Source organism: Bubalus kerabau, chromosome 5 (assembly GCF_029407905.1).
Source record: "Bubalus kerabau isolate K-KA32 ecotype Philippines breed swamp buffalo chromosome 5, PCC_UOA_SB_1v2, whole genome shotgun sequence".
NCBI lineage: Eukaryota > Metazoa > Chordata > Mammalia > Artiodactyla > Bovidae > Bubalus > Bubalus kerabau.
The window spans coordinates 118,994,121-119,019,512 of NC_073628.1; the positions used below are offsets into that span (position 1 = coordinate 118,994,121).

Genomic DNA, 25,392 nt, shown 5'->3' on the forward strand with positions numbered 1-25,392 from the left:
CAAGGCCAATATAAAGTAACCAATTGTATTTTTATACTCTAGTAACAAACAATAGGATGAAAAAGAAAATACTTAGCAAAATATTTAATTTAAAAGTATGCAAGATTCTACACAGAAAACTATCAAACATTACTAAGATAATTTAAAGAAGGCCTAAATTAAATGGAGGGACATATCATTTTAAGTGATGGAAAACTCAATAATATATATATATTGTTTCTGCCTAAAGGAATATATAGAATTGAATGTAATCACAAGCAAAATTCTAGGTAACTTTTTTTTTTTTCTGTAAATTGCCAAGCCAGGTTTTAAATTGTTTGGAAAAGTAAAGGGTCAAGAATAATCACCATGGTCTTGAAGGGAAAAAAAAAATGTTGGAGAACATACACTACTTGTTATCAAGACTTACTACAGAGCTATAATAAAACAGAATACAGATAACTGAATCAGATTAGTGAGCACTTGATTAGTGATAAAGGTAATAGTGCAGAGTAATGTTGGAAAGAATAGTCTTTTCAATATTAATGATTAAGCAATAGGGCAGCCATATGAAAAAAGGTATCTTCACCTCTATTTCATACCATACAGAAAAATCAATTCAAGGTGTATTCAAGTTTTAAACATGGAAGATGAAACAAAATTTTCAGATCATAGCATAATAAGATATCCTACTATCTTTAAAGATTTTTTAAATGAGTATAAAAACACTAACTTTTTTTTTTTTCTTGGCCAACCCTGCAGTTTGTGGAATCTGTTTCCTGACCTGGGATTGAACCTGCACCACGGCAGTGAAAGCACTGAGTCCTAACCACTGGACCACCAGGGAATTCCCAAAACAATACTAATCTTAAAGTTCAAAATTAGGTTCAGTTCAGTTCAGCCGCTCAGTCGTGTCCAACTCTGCGACCCCATGAATCGCAGCACTCCAGGCCTCCCTGTCCATCACCAACTCCCGGAGTTCACTCAGACTCACGTCCATGGAGTCGGTGATGCCATCCAGCCATCTCATCCTCTGTCGTCCCCTTCTCCTCCTGCCCCCAATCCCTCCCAGCATCAGAGTCTTTTCCAATGAGTCAACTCTTCCCATGAGGTGGCCAAAGTACTGGAGTTTCAGCTTTAGCATCATTCCTTCCAAAGAACACCCAGGACTGATCTCCTTTAGAATGGACTGGTTGGACCTCCTTGCAGTTCAAGGGACTCTCAAGAGTCTCTCCAACACCACAGTTCAAAAGCATCAATTCTTTGGCGCTCAGCCTTCTTCACAGTCCAACTCTCACATCCATACATGACCACAGGAAAAACCATAGCCTTGACTAGCCGGACCTTTGTTGGCAAAGTAATGTCTCTGCTTTTGAATATGCTACCTAGGTTGGTCATAACTTCCTTCCAAGGAGTAAGCGTCTTCTAATTTCATGGCTGCAATCACCATCTGCAGTGATTTTGGAGCCCCCCAAAATAAAGTCTGACACTGTTTCCACTGTTTCCCCATCTATTTCCCATGAAGTGCTTGACCAGATGCCATGATCTTCATTTTCTGAATGTTGAGCTTTAAGCCAACTTTTTCACTCTCCTCTTTCACTTTCATCAAGAGGCTCTTTAGTTCTTCTTCACTTTCTGCCATAAGGGTGGTGTCATCTGCATATCTGAGGTTATTGGTATTTCTCCCGGCAATCTTGAGTCCCGCTTGTGCTTCTTCCAGCCCAGAGTTTCTCATGATGTACTCTGCACAGAAGTTGAATAAGCAGGGTGACAATATACAGCCTTGACATACTCCTTTTCCTATTTGGAACCAGTCTGTTGTTCCATGTCCAGTTCTAACTGTTGCTTCCTGACCTGCATACAGGTTTCTCAAAAGGCAGGTCAGGTGGTCTGGTATTCCCATCTCTTGAAGAAATTTCCACAGTTTCTTGTGATCCACACAGTCAAAGGCTTTGGCATAGTCAATAAAGCAGAAATAGATGTTTTTCTGGAACTCTCTTGCTTTTTTGATGATCCAGCGGATGTGGGCAATTTGATCTCTGGTTCCTCTGCCTTTTCTAAAACCAGCTTGAACATCAAGAAGTTCACGGTTCATGTATTGCTGAAGCCTGGCTTGGAGAATTTTGAGCATTACTTTATTAGCATGTGAGAAGAGGTTATATTAGGGATTTCCTTGGTTGTCCAGTGGCTAAGACTCTGTGCTCCCAATGCAGGGGGCTCAGGTTTGATCCCTGGTCAGGAAACCAGATCCTGCATCCCACGATTAAGAGTGCAGGTTGTAACTAAAGAACTGGTGCAGCCAGATAAATAAATATATTTTAAAATTAGGTTACATTAAAATGAAGAATTTCTTTCATCAAAGGACTCCATTGAATGAAACAGTATAGTGGGGGAGTGGCCAAGATGGTAGAAGAGAAAGACCCTAAACTCACCTCCGGCAAGGGTTCATCACGGTTACACCTATTTATAGAGGAGCTATTGATGAGGAAGATCTGAAAACTAGCAGAAAAGATCTTATACAACTAAAGATTGAAAAAGAAAAAATACGTGTAGGAGGGATGAAGACACAACATAGTCAAAACGTATACAACCGGAGTGGGCAACCCACAAATGGGAGGATAATTACAGTTATAAAGGTTCTCCCCAAACAGTGAGGGTTCTAAGCTCAACAGTGGACTTCCCCAGCCTAGGGGGTCCTGCACCAGGAAGAAGAACCCACAGAACATTTGGCTCTGAAAGCCACTTCCTTTCAGGAGAACTAGAGGGTGGTAAGAAATAGAGACTCCACTGTTCAAGGGCACACAAAAAATCTCACCCTCTGAGAATCAGGGTGGAGCCAGTAGGTTGAAAAGATCCTAAATCACATCCACCTGTCAATCTTGGAGAGCCATCTGAAGAGGCAGGAGGCAGCTGGAGCTCAGCTTTATTGATTGGACATAGTGTTCTACATCCCTTATTTTCATGTATTCCTTACCTACTTATTGTGGATATAGATGATTAAAAAAAAAGTAGTAATACTTTTATCTTTTAACCTTCCTACTAACCTTGGACATGGTTGATTTATCACCTTTATTATATATTTGCCTTTACCCATGAGAATTTTCTTTTCATAATTTTAATATTTCTAGTTGTGGGCTTTTCTGCTTAGAGAAGTCCCTTTAACATTTCTTGTAAAGCTGACTTCATGGTGCTAAACACTTTTAGCTTTTGTTTGCCTGTGAAAATTTTGATCTCTCCTTCAAATCTGAATGAAAGCCTTGATGGGTAGAGTATTTTTGGTTGTAGATTTCCCCCTGTCATCCCTTTAACTGTCATGCCTCTCCCTTCTGGCCTGCAGAGTTTTGGGTGAAAAGTCAGCTCATAGCCTAATGGGAGTTCCTGTGTGCATAACTTGTTGCTTTTCCCTGGCAGCTTTTAATAATCTCTCTTTATCTTTAATTTTTTGCCATTTTAGTTACATCTTTTCCCAGTATTGTCCTCTTTGGGTTGATCCTGTTTGGGACTCTCTGTGCTTCCTACCTGAATATCTGTTTCCTTTCCTTGGTTAGGGAAGTTTTCATTTATCATGTCTTCAGATATTCTCTCTACACCTTTCTCTCTTCTTCTTCTGGGACTCCTTTAATGCCAATGTTGGTATGTCTGATGTTGTCTTCAATTCAGTTCAGTTCAATCACTCAGTCGTGCCCGACTCTTTGTGACCCCATGAATCGCAGCACTCCAGGCCTCCCTGTCCATCACTAACTCCCGGAGTTCACTCAGACTCACGTCCATTGAGTCGGTGATACCATCCAGCCATCTCATCCTCTGTTGTTCCCTTCTCCTCCTGCCCCCAATCCCTCCCAGCATCAGAGTCTTTCATCAGAGTCAACTGTTCGCATGAGGTGGCCAAAGTATTGGAGTTTCAGCTTCAGCATCAGTCCTTCCAATGAACACCCGGGACTGATCTCCTTTAGGATGGACTGGTTGGACCTCCTTGCAGTTCAAGGGACTCTCAAGAGTCTCTCCAACACCATAGTTCAAAAACATCAATTCTTCGGTGCTCAGCCTTCTTCACAGTCCAACTCTCACATCCATACATGACCACTGGAGAAACCATAGCCTTGACTAGACAGACCTTTGTTGGCAAAGTAATGTCTCTGCTTTTGAATATGCTATCTAGGTTGGTCATAACTTTCCTTCCAAGGAGTAAACGTCTTTTAATTTCATGGCTGCAATCACCATCTGCAGTGATTTTGGAGCCCCCCAAAATAAAGTCTGACACTGTTTCCACTGTTTCCCCATCTATTTCCCATGAAGTGCTTGACCAGATGCCATGATCTTCATTTTCTGAATGTTGAGCTTTAAGCCAACTTTTTCACTCTCCTCTTTCACTTTCATCAAGAGGCTCTTTAGTTCTTCTTCACTTTCTGCCATAAGGGTGGTGTCATCTGCTTATCTGCGGTTATTGATATTTCTTCCGGCAATCTTGAGTCCAGCTTGTGTTTCTTCCAGTCCAGCGTTTCTCATGATGTACTCTGCATATAAGTTAAATAAGCAGGGTGACAATATACAGCCTTGACATACTCCTTTTCCTATTTGGAACCAGTCTGTTGTTCCATATCCAGTTCTAACTGTTGCTTCCTGACCTGCATACAGATTTCTCAAGAGGCAGGTCAGGTGATCTGGTATTCCCATCTCTTTCAGAATTTTCCACAGTTTATTGTGATCCACACAGGCAAAGGCTTTGGCATAGTCAATAAAACAGAAATAGATGTTTTTCTGGAACTCTCTTGCTTTTTGATGATCCAGCGGATGTGGGCAATTTGATCTCTGCTTCCTCTGCCTTTTCTAAAACCAGCTTGAACATCAGGAAGTTCACAGTTCACATATTGCTGAAGCCTGGCTTGGAGAATTTTGAGCATTACTTTACTAGCGTGTGAGATGAGTGCAATTGTGTGGTAGTTTGAGCATTCTTTTGCATTGCCTTTCTTTGGGATTGGAATGAAAACTGACCTTTTCCAGTCCTGTGGCCACTGCTGAGTTTTCCAAATGTGCTGACATATTGAGTGCAACACTTTCACAGCATCATCTTTCAGGATTTGAAATAGCTCAACTGGAATTCCATCACCTCCACTAGCTTTGTTCGTAGTGATGCTTTCTAAGGCCCACTTGACTTCACATTCCAGGATGTCTGGCTCTAGGTGAGTGATCTCACCATCGTGATTATCTGGGTCCTGAAGATCTTTTTAGTATGTTTTTAATTTCAATTATTATATTGTTCATGTCTGGTTCTTCTTTATGTTTTCTAACTCTTTGTTAAAAACTAACTTCTCCCTCTATTCATCCATTCTTCCTAGAGTTCTTTGGTTCTTTGAACATGTTTATGATCATTATCTTGAACTCTATGAAGTAGATCGCTTACCTTCATTTCACTTAGTTATTCTGGGATTTTATCTTGTTCCTTGTTTGCAACATACTCCTCAGTCACCTCATTTTGCCTAATTCACTGATTTTATTTCTATATGTTTGGTAGATTTGGCTTCTCTGATAGCTCAGTTGATAAAGAATCTGCCTGCAATGCAGGAGACCCCATTTTGATTCCTGAGTTGGAAAGATCCCCTGGAGAAGGGATAGGCTACCCACTCCAGTATTGTTGGGCTTCCCTTGTGGCTCAGCTGGTAAGGAATCTGCCTGCCATGTGGGAGACCTGGGTTCGATCCCTGAGTTGGAAGATCCCCTGGAGAAAGGAAAGGCTACCCACTTCAGTATCCTGGTCTGGAGAATTCCATGGACTGTATAGTCCATGGGGTCGCAAAGAGTTGGACACGACTGAGCGACTTTCACAAATAGGCTTCCTTTAAGAACTGCCTTCCTCTCTGGAATATTTGCCTAATCCTGTGACTCAGACATTACATTTCTAGGTATATACTCACAAAAATGTGTGCATGTGTATATTTTCAAAGGACAAGAATTTTGATAGTAACAGAGTAACATTATTCAAAAAAGCCCTAAAGTGTAAATGACCGAAATGTCCACCAATCGTGGAATGAATAAACCAATTATAGTTTCTTTATACAATATAATACCACACAACAAAAAAAATAATAAACTATTGCTAAATACATGTGGATTCATATCAAAAAACACAATATTGATCAAAGAAGCCATCCCCCCTCCCCAAAACACATACTGTGTGATTTCATTTAAATAGCATTTGAAAACAAGCAAAACTAATCTCTGGTGACAGAAGTAAGGATAGAAGCTACATTTAGGGAGAAGGGAAGGGTACTGATTGTCAGGGGACATGATGGGGCTTCTAAGTTAGGGTAATATTCTATTTCTGGACCTGGGTAGTGATTACACAAGTGTGTGCCCTTTGTGATATGGACTACTGAACTATACCCTGGAATTTGTGTGTGTGTGTTGCATGTAAATTGTACTTCAGTAAAAGATGTCTATTAAAATAAAGGAATGATTAAGTCTAGGAGAGAGAATTCTGATTTTAAAAAAGTCATGTTAGTAGTATAGTAGTATAATTATAGCATATAATTATGGATGAAGTTTTAAAAATTTTGCTTTCATTTGGTTGTTACAGTAAACAAAATTTGGGTGGGAAGAAAAATTAATTTAGTATTTGTTCAAATACATATATAAACTGGAGATGGAGGCCTTTGAGTTCTTTATGAGGACAATATAAATTCAATCAGAAAAAAATTTAAAGTTGGTATTATCATACTGCCAAAGAGAGTCTTGCTCAAAGAGCTGTGAACTTCTAATTGTGAGCAATTGCTAGGCACAGCCTCAAAAAAAAAAGTATGTATTTGAATGAGATAATGAACTATAATGGAATTAAATGTTGAGAAAAAACTACCAATAATAACTTTGGTTTTGAAAGAATTACCCTTTCTGACAGTATTTAACCACCAAGGGTCAACAACTTAGTAGAAATTCTGAGTTCTCACAGTAAAACCATTTCATCTGTATCAGTTCCATTCAGTTCAGTTGCTCAGTTGTGTCCGACTCTATGTGACCCCATGAACTGCAGCACGCCAGGCCTCCCTGTCCATCACCAACTCCTGGAGTCCACCCAAACCCATGTCCATTGAGTCGGTGATGCCATCCAACCATCTCAACCTCTGTCGTCCCCTTCTCCTCCTGCCCTCAATCTTTCCCAGCATCAGGGTCTTTCCCAATGAGTCAGCTCTTCGCATCAGGTGGCCAAAGTATTGGAGTTTCAGCTTCAACTTCAGTCCCTCCAATGAACACCCAGGACTAATCTCCTTTAAGATGGACTGGTTGGAGCTCCTTGCAGTCCAAGGGACTCTCAAGAGTCTTCTCCAACACCACAGTTCAAAAGCATCAATTCTTCAGTGCTCAGCCTTCTTCACAGTCCAACTCTCACATCCATACATGACCACTGGAAAAACCATAGCCTTGACTAGACGAACCTTTGTTGGCAAAGTAATGTCTCTGCTTTTGAATATGCTATCTAGGTTGGTCATAACTTTCCTTCAAAGGAGTAAGCGTATTTTAATTTCATGGCTGCAATCACCATCTGCAGTGATTTTGGAGCCCCCCAAAATAAAGTCTGACACTGTTTCCACTGTTTCCCCATCTATTTCCCATGAAGTGATGGGACCGGATGGCATGATCTTAAGTTTTCTGGTTGAGGTTTAAGCCAACTTTTTCACTCTCCTCTTTCACTTTCATCAAGAGGCTCTTTAGTTCCTCTTCACTTTCTGCCATAAAGGTGGTGTTATCTGCATATCTGAGGTTATTGATATTTCTCCCGGCAATCTTGAGTTCAGCTTGTGCTTCCTTCAGCCCAGCGTTTCTCATGATGTACTCTGCATATAAGTTAAATAAGCAGGGTGACAATGTATAGCCTTGACGTACTCCTTTTCCTATGTGGAACCAGTCTGTTGTTCCATGTCCAGTTCTAGCTGTTGCTTCCTGACCTGCATACAGGTTTCTCAAGAGACAGGTCAGGTGGTCTGGTATTCCCATCTCTTTCAGAATTTTCCACAGTTTCTTGTGATCCACATAGGCAAAGTCTTAGCTTATTTTTAAAAAATCTTTATTAAATTTGTTACAATATTCCTTTGGTTTATGTTTTGGTGTTTTGGTCCTGAGGCATGTGGAATCTTAGTTCCCCAACCAGGGATCGAACCAGCCCCGCCTGCATTGGAAGGTGAAGTCCTGACCATTGGACCACTAGGGAAGGCCCAATAAAAGCTTATTTATCTCTCTGTTCTCTACAGTAGGATACATTCAATATCTGGTTGGCAGACTAATAAAATTTTTGAGATGTGAAATTCTCTGTTCCTTTGATGGGAAAGATTTTGGGTAGGGGAGGGGTTCAACTTTGCTCTTAACTTTTGGAAACATTTATTTCAAAAATTGTCTTTATATTAAGAAAATTCTAGTTTAAATCTTGTGGATTATGATATGTGTTCATTTTTTGCCCTCTCCCTTTTTAGACTAGTATCACAAGTAAAGATGGCTTAAACTGGGTGTGTGGAGTTGGATGAGAAGAACGGGCTTTACCTCATAGAAGAGGAATCCTGTCTTCACTTGAGCCTGGCCACAGTGATATCTTATCTAGTTATGCTTGGACTTGTACCAAGGACCAAGAAAGGATCTATAGACCTAACACTAAGAATCACATGTAGTTGGTGTAACTTTGAAGAGGGATATTGTAATTCTCTTCTGCTGTTGTTGTTCAGTCGCTGAGTTGTGTCCAACTCTTTGTGACCCCATGGACTGCAGCATGCCAGGCTTCCCTGTCCTTCATTATCTCCCGAAATTTGCTGAAATTCATGTCGATTGAATTGGTGATGCCATCCAACCATCTCATCCGCTGTCATCCCCTTCTCCTTTTGCCTTCAATCTTTCCCATCATCAGGGTCTTTTTCAATGTATCATATTAATTCTCACCTGATTAGAAATTCCCATTTGATAATCTCAAAAGCTTAGAAGTTTGAGAAAGCTTTCCTTTACCCTTTTCTCATCCATGATCTTTAAACAACAGAAATTAGCATTGGGCAGGCATGCAGAAAGTGCAGGCTCTCTAGTCTCTTGGATCCTTAGTTTCCTCAATCCTATGCATGCTATGTGCTAAGTCACTTCAGTCGTGTCTGACTCTTTGGGACCCTATGGACAGTAGCCAGCCAGGCTCCTCTATCCTCAACCCTAGACAATTACTATTCCTTGCTTCGGAATTATTACATTTTGAAAAGTATAAAGCAGAATGTAAATATAGACTAACACCATTATATTATTAGTTGTAACTGTTATCTTTAAGTTGCATTCTAAATATAAAAGATAAAGCTTGGGACTTCCCTGGTGGTTCAGGGGCAAATACTGCACACTCCCCATGCACAGGGCTTGGGTTTGATCCCTGTTTCCCAGGTGGTTCCGCAGTAAATAATCTGCTTGCCAAAGCAGGAGACACAGGAGACCCAGGTTCCATCCCATGTCAGGAAGATTCCCTGGAGGAGGAAATGGCAATCCACTCCAGTATTCTTGCCTGGAAAATCCCATGGACAGAGGAGCCTGGAGGGCTACAGTCCATGGCGTTGCAGAGTTGGACATGATTGAGTGATTAAGCAAGAGCATAGGAAACAAGATACCCACATGTCTCAACTAAGACTCGGTGCCAAATAAATAAAATATTTTTGAAAAAGATAGAGTAATGTCTAGACTTGGAAAGAATATAGGGAAATGAAATCAGAAAGACTAAGGGATGGAAAAATAAACACACTGGTAATTATAAAGGATAAAAAAGGGCCAAGTTGCAAAGGTCAATACAAACTTTTAAAATTATTTTTCTAATTATATAGATCACATAGTCTCAGTCTTGATGTAATGGGCTTCTGGGATTTTTTTCTGCCTTGTAACCTGCCCTCTTCTGGCAACAGCAACTTCTTTCCTTGGAGAACTGCTTTTCCTAAACTCCAAGGTTTTCACATCACTCTCTTCACCTTGCTAGGGGTGGGTATGCTCAGGCATCTGCAGTGACCCGAGTCAGGGGAATCAGCATCTTTCCTTGAAACTGATTACACAGATCCTGATGGGGGAAATCTCTGTTCTCTGAAGTACTCAGATCAGATCAGTTGCTCAGTCGTGTCCGACTCTTTGCAACCCCATGAATCGCAGCACGCCAGGCCAAGTGGAATTTAAAAAAAAAAAAATTTGGAGCTCTTTCCTCTGTACAATAAACGATTACCTTCCTTCATCCTACCATTCTCTGAGTATAAAGGCACTGACGATCATCTCTTGAGGGATCTGAAACCATTTCCCCAAAACTGTCACATTTTTCTTCTAAACACCACATTTGTTTATCAGAGATAATGAAGTTTCCAAGCAGCTAAGAACATGAATTAAGAACTCAGAAATTCTTTGAAAAAACAGGCCAGCTTGAAGTAAAAGAAAATCTCAAACATTCTCACTTAAAAAAAAAATACTAAGTCTATTTAGTCAGCAGTGGCATCTCCAGGTACTTAAAATACTTGATTTGTTATCATCAACGATCTAGTTAGCATGTAAAATTTTCAAATTGTCTTAATTTTTTTTTTCTTTTAATCATTGGTTTGTTTGAATCAGGATTCAAACAATGGAGCAAAAAAAAATTTTTTTTTATCATCAAGCGCACACTGGCTGGTTACATATTTATCTCTCTTCAAAACAGATACGTCCTTGTCACACTCTCATGATGAGCAACAGAATTCAGAAATCAATTCAAAGTCTCTTTATGTGCTTTCCAAATACCAGATGAGGTTCTGGTAATGAAATTGTGGGGTAGATAAGCGTAAGTAATAGCTTTAGTTACCCTTGGACATTAGAACCCAAAAGGAATCAGTGGCAAGAAAACATATATGTTGACTCATAGATTTTGGGTTCTCCATTTCTTCAACTATTTTGACTTGGCAGTAAACAAAAGGAGATACACTGTTTGGTTTGCCAATATCTAATAAAATACTGAAAATTTATAAGGCAAATGTACTAATATATGTATTTAAATATAGTTATTAAAATTATCTGTAGCTTTATTTACAAACTAACATCCTTATCTTTGTCTTTTATGTCCTTGTTTGTTCTCAAGAATAATTAAGGACTGAGAGAGACTATCACCCCCTCTAGGTATAAATGAATATATTTTGCTTCTGACTCAAACATGAAAGGATGAAAAAACATTGTTACCCACAGATCCACAACCTTCTTCAACCAAAGAGCAGATGCCAAGGGATGAGGAGTTACAGGCTTCTGAGTCATGCCTAATCTCCACCCACCTCATCAAATAAATTAACAATATAAGTGATCCATGTATCTGCGAAGCAAGCTCACCATTCAGAAAAGTCCCCTAACCCGCTCCCCTCCCCAAAACCATCACTCGTAAGGTCCTCCTAGAATTAACGCTGACCCCTACCATAGAAACCTTACCATAGTAAACGAACGGATACTTATTTCATCTTTTCGTATCCCCACAATCTTTCTCTTAACTGGACTTCTGGGTACAAAACTAGATATCCTCCGCTCCCGCCCCCGCCCCAGTGCATTTATTACTGTTAAGATCTTGTAAAGTTAAAAAAAAAAAAATCTGTCTCAGGAGCATCCACCGCGTACACCCCACTTTGCTCCGGTGCGCCAAAAGTGATTCATCCACGTTTACAGCGCGCTCCCTCTGCGTCTGTGCGCGTCGTATTAACACTGAGTAGGTGCCCAGGTTCTGATCTCGGGCTAAACCTCATGATCTGGCTGAGGTTCTGTGAACTGAGTCATTCTGGCAAGGAGAATATTCCGTGACTCAGCAGGCCCGAAAAGGAGGATGTCAGATCCCAGATCCTTTCGAGTCTTTTAAAGGCAAGCTGGGGAACATAAACAACGCAGTGGAAGAATTTCGCAGTGGGTCTGCTGCATACCCAGGGGAAAAAAATGCCATTCCATTCCCAGCCTTCTCACTTCCTTCCTCGCCCCTGTTAAAAACCACGGGCTACGCTTTAATTCAGACGCAGGAAATCACTTCAGAAAACTCATTCTGATACTGCGATCCGGCTCTTTAATCTCCAGGGACCGTGTCAGCCCCTGACACCCCGGAACTCTGCTCGGAAAGCCCTGGAGCCGGCCGCGAGCAGCACGAGCTATTCCCGGGGCGGCCCCGCGGCGAGGGGGCTGGGAGGAAGGGCGGACACCCCGCCTCCCTCCGCAATTTCGGGTCCCTAAGGTCCCCGCCCCGGGGCGCGGCCCGCTGGACACCAGGACGGACACCTGGCCTGGCTGGGACCCGAGCCACGGCCCAGACCACGCGGGGCTCAAGGGCCAACTCCAAGCGTCCATCGCCCCTCCGGCGTCGCCCCTATAAGACCCCTCCGTTGCCCCCGCCCCCAACCCCGAGTCTTCCTGGGGACTCGGCGTCAGGGGACCCTGCCGTCCATCTCCCGGCTGGGCGCCGGCTCTCCCCCGCCTCCGCGGCCCTCCCGGCATGCACCGCCCCGTCGTCCCGCCCTCCCCGTCGCCCCGCCCTCTCTCCCTCCCCCGCCCACCACTCGCGCCCCTCCAGGCCCCTCCCCCGCCGACCGCGCGCCGCGGGCTCGAGCGCGAGGTGCAGCCGCGAGTCTCCGGGGCGGACGCGCAGTCCACGGCGCGCGCGGAGGGCCGGGGAGCGACTGAGAGGACGCCGGGGTTGGGCTTCCTCCTCGGCCAGACCCCACCCCACCGTGCCGACCCCACCCCGCCGCTCTTTCCTCCCCGGGGGCGCGCGCGCGCGCGCGGGCACGCGCTCGGAAGTCGGGGGTCGGCGGCGAGTTGCGGGCTGTGTCCCGGGTGCAAGAGAGGTGCGCGCGGAGCAGCTCTCAGCCAGCCGCGCGGTTCTCGCCCGGGGCGCCCACACGCCCGTTTCTCCGGTGGCAGAGCCGCCTCCACCGCGCGTCTGCAGAGCCGGGTCACTGGGCCCGGCGGCTGAACCCGCGCGGAGCGGCCTCCGAGAGACGCCGCCGGGCAAGAGGAACGCACCCACGCCCTGGCCTTTGCCGTGGCCCAGCGCGGGGGCGGCGGGATGAGGGGCAGCGACCGGGCCGCGGCGGCGTTGCGGCCGCGGGGCCGCGTCTGGCCGGTGTTGGTCGTGCTGGCGGCCGCCGCGGCCGGCTGCGCCCGGGCAGCCATGGACGAGTGCGCGGACGAGGGCGGGCGGCCGCAGCGCTGCATGCCCGAGTTCGTCAACGCCGCCTTCAACGTGACCGTGGTGGCCACCAACACGTGCGGGACTCCGCCCGAGGAGTACTGCGTGCAGACCGGGGTGACCGGGGTCACCAAGTCCTGTCACCTGTGCGACGCCGGGCAGCCCCACCTGCAGCACGGGGCAGCCTTCCTGACCGACTACAACAACCAGGCCGACACCACCTGGTGGCAGAGCCAGACCATGCTGGCCGGGGTGCAGTACCCCAACTCCATCAACCTCACGCTGCACCTGGGTAAGCAGTGACAGCCCCGTGTGCCCTGCTGCAGCTTTGCCCGCAGCCCGGCTCCCGGGCCACCTTCGCCCCCTGGTCCCTCCTGGACAGGGGCCCGAACAGCCGCACGTGGGCTCTCTGCTCCCCAGCCGGGGCCACACAGAAATTCCCTTCTCCAACTTCTACGCTAGATCTAACGCCTAACTTCCCGCGAGCCAAGGTGCTTCCCGCCAGCATCTCTCTGTCTGCTTTCCTTTTCTAACTTAGCCGACTTTTCCTTCCTTAGATTATTCTCCATTTCGGCTTCTTTGGTTCCTCTGTGCTGAAGCATGAATCAGAAACCCTGCTCGCCCCCCTCTCCTTGTCCACCTTAAGCACTTTTACCTTGTTTAAAAGCCTTTCTCTGTAGGGTTGAGGGTGATTGCTGTTTGCTCTGCTGAATACGCTAGAGAGGAAAGGTTAAGGGGATTTGAGGGGAGCAAATGCCTTTACTACCGCTGTTGCCTGCGTGTAATTAAAATAGAAGTTCACTTTTAAAGTTATTGTTCTTGAAAGTTGTTCATCTTTAATGAAGGGCCACAAAGCGATTTCACTGCTAATCTCGGTATGGAGGAAACAAAAGGAAGTATCTGCACCCACTGCAATTGTTGGGTGAAGTTTGGTCCCTGAGTAAAAAGCTCTCCGCACTGCCTTCCCTTTTGCTTTGATTCAAGGAAAGTGTAGAAGCATGTGTGAGTGACCTTTTAGAAATCAGGAAAGGGATGTATAGAAAACTTCATCGCTGGGTGGTAGACGAGGATGGACGTGTTTGTCTCAAAGAATTGTATGAAAAATCATGTTTGATCTGGGTCAGTTTTTCGTCATCATTGGAATATACAAACAAGCTGAGTGATTCATCATTGTGTTTAACAGACTAACATATGCATAAGAAACTGACATTTGACATGTAGAGCTGCAGCCTCAGTTAGGTTGAAAGCCATGATTTTACTGGTAGTTGGTAGTAATGAACTTCCAGAGAGAACAGGGTGCCAAGCCATTCTTCTATCAAATCAGTATAGTTCTGTAAGGCTGGAAACATGATTTGGGGAATCTTTGAAAGGAACTATTTGGTGGGCAGATGGTTCTTTTGGTTGTGGTTTTGTATTTTTCTTTATACTGCTCTCTGGTACATTAAGTTTTATGTAAGTGTCAAGATTCCAGAGAAAGTACTTGAAAAGTGAAGTCAAATTACTGTGTGTGGAGTAAGTTTTAGAAAAGCAGTATTTAGCACTTTTGTAGTAAATATTTTATTTGTAGACAAATCATTAGGAAGATTAAACTTTTCAAAAATACGTTTATAAACTGGAACTCTGAGGCACCCATTTTTCAGAGATGGAAGAATTGAACAGTTCAGTTTTTCAAAGGTATTGGAAACATATGGAGCTAAATCATATGTTGGAACAGGTGCCCTTCTGAAGATTCTGCAAGAAACCAAGGGCCTCCCAAGACCTTGTGGGGCTGCTCTTAGCTCTTTTCTCCTAAGTGTTATATTTTTAAACTTGGCCAGAATTACTTTTGAAATTTTTATCCATTTATTTTTGTTTACATTTTTGTTTTGTTAAAGTTTCTGTGTTGAATTTTGAATCTCCACGAAGTCTTATTTCATCTGTTTTGAAAATTAAATATTTTGAAGCAAAATCATGGCTTTGATGTCTCACATGCCTGAGATTCATTTGAAAACTTCTGCATAAGAATCTCTTATGTAGGTAAAGATAGGGCTGAGAGTCTGGTCCTTCTGAATTTTTTGCTGTGAGCATTGCATCTGTTGTTGTTGTTGAGTCACTAAGTCGTGTCCAACTCTTTGCAACTCCATGGACCATAGCCTGCCAGGCTCCTCTGTCCATGGGATTTCCCAGGCGTGAATACTGGAGTGGGTTGTCATTTCCTTCTCCAGGGGATCTTTCCTGACCCAGGGATCAAACCCCAGTCTCCTGCATTGACAGGCGGATTCTTTACCATTGAGCCACCTGGGAAGCGATCACTTTGTAGTGAAAGGTTATTTCAGGTGATGGTGTAGGAAGGTAGATAACTCAGTGATTACTTCTCTGTTATAAAGATACTGTGTTAGGTGAGACAGTATCTGTCAGGTTGCTACTTCTGGGCGACAGATACATGAACTTTGGATCCTAGCGATTGAATGCTTGAAAGACTTTTTTTCTCTGAAAATGTTATATATGCTTGAACTTGTTTTGCTGAAAAGTTCTTCAGTTTTTGGCAACATTTTTGCTAAATGAAGTTCATAAAACTGTAGATTTAAAACTTCTAAGTAAAAAGTTACCTAAAATAGTTTTCATATAAGTGCTGTAAAAACATTTCTTTAAGCTTTTTAGGCGGACAATTTCTAAAAAACTTGACAAGAACTTACTGTACTTGTTCTTGGAAGGGGAGGGAGATTTATGTGTAGTGGGGTTAGATGTCTCAATCTCTCTCTCTCCCATCTCTTTTTTAATGACAAGGATATATGTATTCATGCATGTTGTGATCTCTGATTTATGGCAGATAGACAGGATTTTATGTATTGGACATTCAGTGTATTCACTCCCTAACTCCAGTTACTCCATGGGCTCTAGGTAACTAATTATTTCCCATGAATTCAAGGACCATGACTGTTTGTGCATCTGTTAAAATCTCCCATCCAGTTCAGATTTCACATACCCTTAAACAAGTGATGCATATTGTGCTCTGCCCTTACAGAGCATGTGAAACTCTACGGGAGCAGTGTGAAAGACCTAGGTCTGGCCACCACTTTTCTAGCTTTCCTTTTAATGTTGAACTTTTCTAGCTTTCCTTTTAATGTTGAACTTTAAACACAGTAAACTTTAAAATAAGCAAAGTCAGTTCTCACTTAAGTAGTCACAAGAAATATACATACTTTGCCACTGATCCCGTCTTTTTTTTTTTTTTTTTTACTGTAAAAGTGAAACATGACATAATGAATTAAAACAATATAATGACTAGTGTGTACTTCATCTCCAGTTGCTAAGTTGCCCTGGAGACTGTTGCTCACAATTTCTTTTGTAACATTCCAGAAACTTTTCATGCATACACATGTGTGTGAAATTACACGATCATTTTAACTGGTCCTTTTTTTGGGTGGTGAGGCATGTTTTAATAAATGGCAGGTACAAATTAGATGGTTGTACCATTATCATCACTTGTACAAAAGCCAGGAAAATCAGCACTGATTCTGAAAGCAGCCATCTTTTAAGCACCACATACAGTAATCCAGGGTGCAGGGTGTAATGTATCCTTAGATATAATGAGTTACAGTTGCTGTGGGATTCAGAACCACATTTTTTGCCTGTTGTGAAGAGAAATCTCAGCAAGGCATTCTTTTCTAAAAAGTTTTTCTTAGTTTGCCTTCAACTTCTGGATCTTCTCTCCTGACTTCTATATGAATTATTCAACTACTTTTTCAGAGTTTAGCTTTGGGGTTTTATAAGTTATAGTGAGTTTTATCCTTATCAGCAGAATAGTTGATAGTAAGATTGTAGCTGAGAACTTGTCTTTTATTAAACTGTTTAATTAACTTGGTAGTCATTTGTAGGTGAAAACTTGGCAAATTGGGTCTTGATCTTGGAGGAGGGTACCTTTCCCTCTTCCTAAAAACAATTATGTTAAGGAAAAGAGTGCTTATAAAACCAACTCAGTCAAAGTTTATGGAACTCCTAAAATTTACACCAAGATCAGATTGGTGTCCAAGCTCGCTATAAGTTTCGGGGAACAAACAGTGATTAAATGATGCTTTTAAGCTGTATCTAAGATACTCTTTTTTGGTGTCTAAGAATAATTGCTATATAAGGAAGGATATTGCAGTTTATTCTATTTGGTCCCTTAGTGTACATTTAACAGGAAAAAACAGCAATTTTTTTTCCCCAGGAAAATCTTTGCAGGGTAGGTTCTGACTGTCAGAACTCTGGTGACTTCACTGTGGTATTTGTGTACCCTGAGGGGACACTATTTTAGTTTGTCTCTCAAAGGCCTGATTTACATTTTGCAGGTTTCAACTTGAGAAGTTAAGGAGCTCCTCTTTAATGGCCAGCAGTTGGTGAACACAGTTTTATAAAGTTGCTGTTGGCTGGTTTCCTGTTCTACAATTCACTGCTTTTCCTCCAAATACCTTCTTCATGTTTCTAGAGTATTCAGAAAAACAATGTACACATTAGGAGAAAATTCTGGAGCTGTAAGCTCCCTTCCACCCATGATTTTGTCATTGACCACATTTGTGGGAGGGACAAAGCTTGTCTATTTCAATTCTAAATCCTCTTAGGAAGTCAGATATGCCTTTTGCTCTTCACTCCTCAGCCTTGTGCATACATTCTCTCATTACTTCCAAATATTCTGCAGACATATTTTAAATACCTACTAAAAGCATGGTGCAGTACCTGACAGAAGGGTGGAGAAGATTGAAGGTCCATTCTTCAGAAGTCTATACTTGGTTAGGTGACGGTAAAGAATCTGCCTGCAATGCTGGAGACTCCAGTTTGATCCCTGGGTCAGAAAAATCCCTTGGAGAACGGAATGGCAACCCAACTCTAGTATTCTTGTCTGGAGAATTCCATGGACCATGGAGCCTGACGGGCTGTAGTCCATGGGGTTGCAAAGAGTCAGACACGACTTAACAACTAGCACTTTTCAATTACTTTCATTTGGAATTTTCATACCCAGATGCAATGCCATTACAGTACTAAATCAGGAGTGCCTTTGTAGTATTTTAAAGCATCCAGTCAATTACTGATTAGATTTTCATAACTCATTGAGGGAAGGAGAAGATGAGGAGCCTGAGGTGGTGATTTGCCAAAAATTAGAGTGGAGGTAGGTTTTTGACTCAGTCTAACATAATAGCTCCTTCAGCTCTTAGCTCCTCTAACAGATCTCTCAAAAGAATGACTAGTTTATTCCAGGGCAACTGTAAAATACAAGTTCATGTATATACTGATTCAGAGATACCAAACTCCCTTGGTTTTCCTTCTCCTGCCTCTGTTCCTTTCCACTTATGTTTCTGAATTTCTTTTTTTTTTTTTTTTTCCATGTTACTTACTCTTCCTGAATGAACTTCTCTTAATCTCAAGGTTTTCAGAGTAACAGTAAATTGGCAAATCAGTGCATTCTAAATTCACATTTTCAGGACAGTTTCTTCTCCAGGTTGGACATGGTCAGTTTGGAATGTCCAGAGGTCATGTCCAAAACTAAATTCATTCCTTATTGTCTTATCTAGTTCAAATCTGTATCTTAATGAAATGAAGATACAGCTAAATTACTGTTTAGCCCTGAGACTCTCATCCATTCTTTTGCCAAAGACTGTGCTTTATAAGGTGCCAGTAAAGATTACTGTTTGGCCAGCGGATAGCATCCACTGCTGAAAGTCTCTGGGCAGCTGTAACTCCATCACTTTCTTTCCCACCCCTCCTTACTGCAGTCTGACCAAGACTCCACTTTCACTTCCTGTATCCAGCCATTATGTCTCTTGGATCCTTATCTTTATCTTGCTTTACTGTAGCTCCCCATGGAATTCTACCTTGATTACTGCAGCAGCTTGTTAACTAATTTGGTGGTCTTTCTGCCTCCAGTTTTGCTCTTTTTATTTGGGCAGCCATTGCTTGGGACTGAGCACTGGTTCTAAAATGCAAATCTGTTGATGTTATATCCTAGCGAAAAATTTCTGCAGTGGTTCCTCAAGCCTTTAAGATAAAGTCCAGACACCTTGTCATGTTGTATAAGGTACTTTAGGGTCTGGACCTTTTTCAACTTCTAGGCTTATCTTTTGTCATTTCATGTGCTCAGAGGGTTCCTTCTCTGGTTTGGGACACTTCTCCCAGGTGTCACCACCTTTAGGAACCCTTCCCCAGTTTGTTTCTCTTACCCCTTTCCATCCTACTCCCTGGCCTGGATTAGATCTTCCACTCACACCACCCTGTAGGTATCTACTACTGCACTTATCACATGGCGTTGTCTTGTTTCTTTACTTTTCTCCTCTTCTAGACCAGGAGGTTTTTGAAGGCCGGGTTGGAGATTTATGTTTTTAGTTTAGTTGAATATCAGATCAGATCAGATCAGTCACTCAGTCGTGTCCGACTCCTTGCCACCCCATGAATCGCAGCACGCCAGGCCTCCCTGTCCATCACAAACTCCCGGAGTTCAGACTCCCGGACTCAGACTCACGTCCATCGAGTCAGTGATGCCATCCAGCCATCTCATCCTCTGTCGTCCCCTTCTCCTCCTGCCCCCAATCCCTCCCAGCATCAGAGTCTTTTCCAATGAGTCAACTCTTCGCATGAGGTGGCCAAAGTTCTGGAGTTTCAGCTTTAGCATCATTCCTTCCAAAGAAATCCCAGGGCTGATCTCCTTCAGAATGGACTGGTTGGAGCTCCTTGCAGTCCAAGGGACTCTCAAGAGCCTCCTCCAAGACCACAGTTCAAAAGCATCAATTCTTTGGTGCTCAGCCTTCTTCACAGTCCAACTCTCACATCCATACATGACCACAGGAAAAACCATAGCCTTGACTAGACGGACCTTTGTTGGCAAAGGAATGTCTCTGCTTTTGAATATGCTATCTAGGTTGGTCATAACTTTCCTTCCAAGGAGTAAGCGTCTTTTAATTTCATGGCTGCAGTCACCATCTGTAGTGATTTTGGAGCCCAGAATTGCTTGCTATGCCTCAGCACCATACAGATTCCTGGGTGTATAATGATTCATTGGACATTGCCCTGACCTCCTGGAACTTGTGGCTTAGATGTGGAGTCCTAGGTCTGTCTCCTGAGTGTGGGCGGGCAAATTATAGCCCACATGCTAAATCCAGCCCTGGGCTGCCACCTATTTTTGTATGGTCCATGAGCTGAGAACAGTTTTTACATCTTTAATTGGTTGAAAAAAATCAAAAGAAGAAAAACATGACACATGAAAATTATATGAAATTTCAATTTTGGTATCTGTAAAATTCCTTTGAAACACAGTCATTATTAAGGTATTGTCTCTGGATGCTTCTGCACTGCAAAGGCAGAGTTGAGTGTGTCAATATGTCCTGGCCCATAAAGCCCAAAATGTTTACTGTCTGACCCTCTACAGCATGAGTTTGGTGACCTCTGCTTTACATGGATACATTCAATGTTACATAATAAACTTTTAGGTAAAAGGTGCACACACAGTGAGCATTCACTTAGTTCACCATTTGGAGGGAGGCTGAAGGGTTGATATCTTCAATGCTTAACAGTCTGGCATAGTGTTCAATAGGTATATAAAAAATGAGTAAATAAATGAATGCCTGAACTATAAGAAGCCCCAAAACAGTCCACATTAACTTACATTCTTCTCAGTAACACTTCTGAACTTGAATTTATCAGTGCTATCTCGTCATTTTCTTGAGATATATGCCACTGTTAATATGGTCCATAGTGTTTTTATTTCTGTAGCTTTAAAGAAAGTACTAAGTTGGGTGTGGAACTGATACAGAATTGAAAGATCTGGGATTGTCCTTTTTTGGGGGCAAAAGTTAGACTTTTATATGATTTAAAGTTAGCTGGATAAATTTTATATGCTCAGATTTGAATCTCCCTTGTGACCGATCCTGAAATTTTAATGTTAATATTGTGTATTTTTTCTTTAGAAATAGACAAATTTTATTTTAAAATATGTATTCACACGTCTATTGTTGAAATAGACTCTAAAAGGCTATTATTATTAAGCAGTTGTGGGGAAGGGTTGCAGTGAAATATCTTTATTTGCTTATTGTGTGTGGGATTTTTAGTTTATTTAACTCATTGGGGTGCAGTTGGAATACAGGCATACTGAGGCATGCCTTTTCTGCAGGATAGTGAAGAACCACATTAAAGTGGTTAGACAGATGAATAATAACCACTTACTTGTCTAGAGTTAACAGGCAGCAAAACCAACAGATGCTTCTTTACTTGGTTCTTGTTTCCAGCTGTATGTAATTCACAGCTCTGCTGCTGTTCTGTTTAGTTTTAGGGGCAAGTGTCAAAGTTTAGAGGAGAGCTGTTTGTTTATTTTTACTGTCCAAAATTCTGGAGGAGATTGTTGAAAATAAGAGATTACGAATCTGTCCCTTCTTTTAAACTGTCATTTCAAAGGGTAAAATTTCAAGATGACTGTGTGCGAGTTCTATTCCTTTGCCTAAATTTCTTGCTCTAAGATTTGTAAAAGGGCCTTGCTAAGATTTGCAAACCTCTCCTTTCTTATAAAATGATCAAGTTAGATGTTGCTCATGCAGGCCTAAAATGGACAGCTTGCTCAAAGGGGTTAGCAGAAAACGCATTTATAGAAATGTTGCTGAGGCTTTAGAGTTTTGTGCCAGACTGTGTGACACTAATTAAGAACATCTGCCTTTCTTTCCGTGGACTCTTCTGGGGGGCCAGCCTGAAGCAACTGGGTCCAGTCAGCCTGGTGCCCTATGCAGCTACGTACTCATGAATAAAATAAAGCAGACTTATCTCTTTCTTAGACAGTGGTGCTCTCAGATGTCTTGTGGCAAGGCTGGGAGATGAATTAGGGGATTTACATTATTTCTTTTAAAACTTAGGAGTTGTATATTCCCTCAGCTCCCTGCTTTTACTCTGTTTCCAGCTGCATGGCTGCTTCCTATTATATTGCAGTCCACATTGGATTTTTGCTGTATCATATTTTTTTGATTTCTTTTATCTACTTTGTGTTTTGCAAGTTTTTAAAAGTAAAAATTCAGAATCAGCCTCCTTCACTTAAAAAAAAATTTTTTTTGAAGTAAAAAATATAAGTGGTCCTGTGTAGAGTTATGGACTCAATGACTTTTGTTCGTGATGAGAAATCACAGTGTGTATGAAGAATGGTTGCCCATGGCAGTGACTATAGAGATGCCTTCAGATGTTTTCAGAGACACGACCAATGATCAGGTTTTCATTTTCTCCGTTATATTTCACACTTTACGTTCTGTATCTTGAGTTGCATGGAGATTACATAGGTGTATACATATATATAGAGGTGCACTTCATTGTATGTGAATTATTCAAATTAGAAAGAAGAATTAAGAAACATTTCAGTCTTTTAAAATACAAAAAACATATAGGTGACTTTTTTAGTTTGAGGTGTGATTTTGGTTTAAAATAGGAGAGCACAGAATCTGAGACTTAATCTAAACTCTCTTTCTCTTGCCGTCTTTCTATGCCACCAGCAGTTGCTGGCATTAATAGGCATTAAGAAATGTTTTTTTGAATGAAAGGATGAACAAGCCAACCAGCTGATCTTCATTGAGGTGTCAGCTGATTTTAACTGACGTACCCACAGAGTAGGTTCAGAAAAGCATTCAGTTGAGCTTCATAGTCAGTCTCAGGAAGTGGAGTGTGTGCAGGTGAGCAGTTCTCTTTGCTCTTCTCATCACTACCTTTAACCAAGTGAGGACTTGGTTAGTCATCCCTATGGATAGTAATAAAAGATGACTGGTGACTGCTCTGAGGTGGAACAGGTTGAGTTTAGATCGGAATTCAGATCTTCTGTGGATAGATTATGCTCTTGCCACCTTGCTGTGTTAGAACAAGCCTGGTAAGTGATGGAGAGCTGAGGAGGACCTTTTAACTGGGCAGTGAAATGAAAGAAAACGGGGGTACTGAGCCTGGTTTCTCTGACAGGTCTCTGCTTGAGCGCTGGATTTGGGTTGTTTGTTTAAAAAGGATCTTTGCACACACTTGTGAAGAACAGAGGATTGTTAGCAATGGAAAAATACTAGGTTTTGGGTGCTTGTACTAGCTTTATATTTAGCTGTTAACACTTCTAGGAATTTCTAAGGAATTTATTGAATTTCAGAGTGAGATCCTGTGTTTCGTCAGTGTCTACTGATAGGAAAAGTGCACCACATACCACGTTTCCTGAAGGGTGGTTGGGAACGCTGCCTTATCTCCTTTCTCCCTTATCCGTGACTCCTTTCTGGTTGTTGAGAATGGCCAAGTTAGTTCAGTTGCTTACTTTATCTGACATCTTTAAAGATAAGTCTGTCAGGGCCATCTCCAGTTTTCTATTTCATTTCCTCTGCTTCAAGTCAACTCTCTTACATGGTGGCTTTTTTGTTATTCATGTTTGCTAAGTGAATAGGTCTAAACCACCTTTTATTGATTGATAAATAACTGCTGTGGTCCTGGGAGATTTCTTTGTCACTGTTTCCTCTTTCAAGCTCAAAAGTGACTCCTTTCACCTGGATTGCTGTAAATGTTGGTTTATAAACCTACAACTCTGTCTATGTAATCTGTCTTATCTGTGTATCTATCTGTCATTCTGTGTTTATCTCTTTAGGTTCCCCAGAGCACTCCTGAGCTAAGGTTCAATCAGGGGATTCCTAGATCCCTTAAAATTAATTTTTTTTTTTTGCTTTCTCTCTGAAGAAGGGGGTTATATTTCCCACTTGGATTTGGGGTTTTGTATTCCTCCCCCGCAACATACTACCTCCACTTCTACTAAGATGAAGTATTACTTGATCACAGTCCTACTTTATCTGCTTTCTTTATAGACCTGCATTGTACACATTGCTGCGACACAGGCATTACATCGAGTGACTGATGATTCTTAAATTCACATTTCTTATGAAAAGGATGGCACTCATGGCTGCGTTCTAGTCTGTGTATTGGGCTTAAAATGCCCCCACCCCTTTAGCCAGTTGGGAAGATACAGAAGCATAAGCGGGTTTTTCCATCAGCTGTCTTCAAGAGAATAAAAGGATGTTAAGTATTTCTAAGAGAAGAGCTTCACAGTTTTTGAAAAGGGGGTCATGACAGCTTGTTGAAAATGAGTTGAACAGCTTCTACTGCACTTTCTGTTCACTGGCAGGGACTGGGAAGTGATGTTTTCCTGCTCTGGCAACAAAGATCCTGGTTAGAGGCAGAAATGGTTTGCCCAGATGTTCTCAAAATCTGAGGTCATCTTATTATCACTGACTACTGAGGACTAAGTTATAGTAGCTTGGCAATGTGAAATGATTAGATCTAGAAATGGATTTTGTTTTCTGACTCTGTCCTAAACAACTTCAGTTTTCTGGACTGTTGGCATCTCTGGACTGTTAAATATGTGGCTAACTAGAATAATTTTGGAGTTGAAAAGAGACTTAGGAAAGTTTAAGCTGTTAAAAAATGTGTTTTACGGATGGTCCTTGCTTAATTTGCTTAATTCTTCTTACCAAAGAAGTGGGCTTCCCTGGTGGCTCAGAGGTTGAAGCGTCTGCCTGGAATGCCAGGATACCCAGGTTCGATCCCTGGATTGGGAAGATCCCCTGGAGAAGGAAATGGCAACCCACTCCAGTACTCTTGCCTGGAGAATCCCATGGAGGGAGGAGCCTCCATGGGGTTGCAAAGAGTCGGACACGACTGAGCGACTTCACTTTCACTTTACCAAAGAAGTTCGGGTGTAGTTGCCTTGGTTTAGCAGTTTGTCTGTGTTGGTGTTGCTGTTCTTCCCCTAGCGGTTCCTGCTGCTTAGGGACCTTGTTTTGACAGGACGATGACTTCTGTTGTTTCAGTGCCACTGTTTTTAGATTATTATTATTTAAATGCCAGATCTTGATCTGGTAATGATGAGCATCCTGAAATTTTCACTGAAGTTGTGTTCTTTTTTGGAGGTGAGAAGAAACATGAGGCTAAAGGTGAACATTGTTGGGGGGAGAGACAGCTGGAAACCCAAAGAGCAGTTGTATATTTAATTGCTTTGGTCATGTGGTTGCCCCTTCATGGCAAAAGTGTCTTGTTCTGTGGGCTTGAGCATCTAGGATTAATTTTCAAAGTGGCTCTGTGCATGGTTGTGAATTTCTAGTGAGTATTTTAGATAAGTCATGGGATAGAAAGTCTGTTGAATACCAGATTCTTACAACTCTGCTACAGATTATGAAAGTTTGTGGACCCATCTGTAATGCAGCTGTAATGAAATTTGTTTACTTTATCAGGATCGCTTCAGAGGCTCAAGCTGGTTTGTTTACTGCCGT

At 42.2% G+C, this 25,392-nt stretch overlaps 1 protein-coding gene and 1 long non-coding RNA gene across 2 annotated transcripts in view; both read left to right on the forward strand.

The window, feature by feature from the left end:
- Positions 1–12,597: 12,597 nt before the first annotated feature.
- LAMC1 (laminin subunit gamma 1) overlaps positions 12,598–25,392 on the forward strand; it is a 119,228-nt gene continuing 106,433 nt past the window's right edge. The window contains exon 1 of the mRNA XM_055582894.1: positions 12,598–13,427. Coding sequence (XP_055438869.1) covers positions 13,013–13,427 — 415 coding nt within the window. The 5' untranslated portion in view covers positions 12,598–13,012. The remainder of the gene's footprint in view (positions 13,428–25,392) is intronic.
- LOC129653333 (uncharacterized) overlaps positions 13,437–25,392 on the forward strand; it is a 65,540-nt gene continuing 53,584 nt past the window's right edge. Inside the window, exon 1 of the long non-coding RNA XR_008715067.1 lies at positions 13,437–22,973. This is a non-coding gene — a long non-coding RNA (uncharacterized LOC129653333). The remainder of the gene's footprint in view (positions 22,974–25,392) is intronic.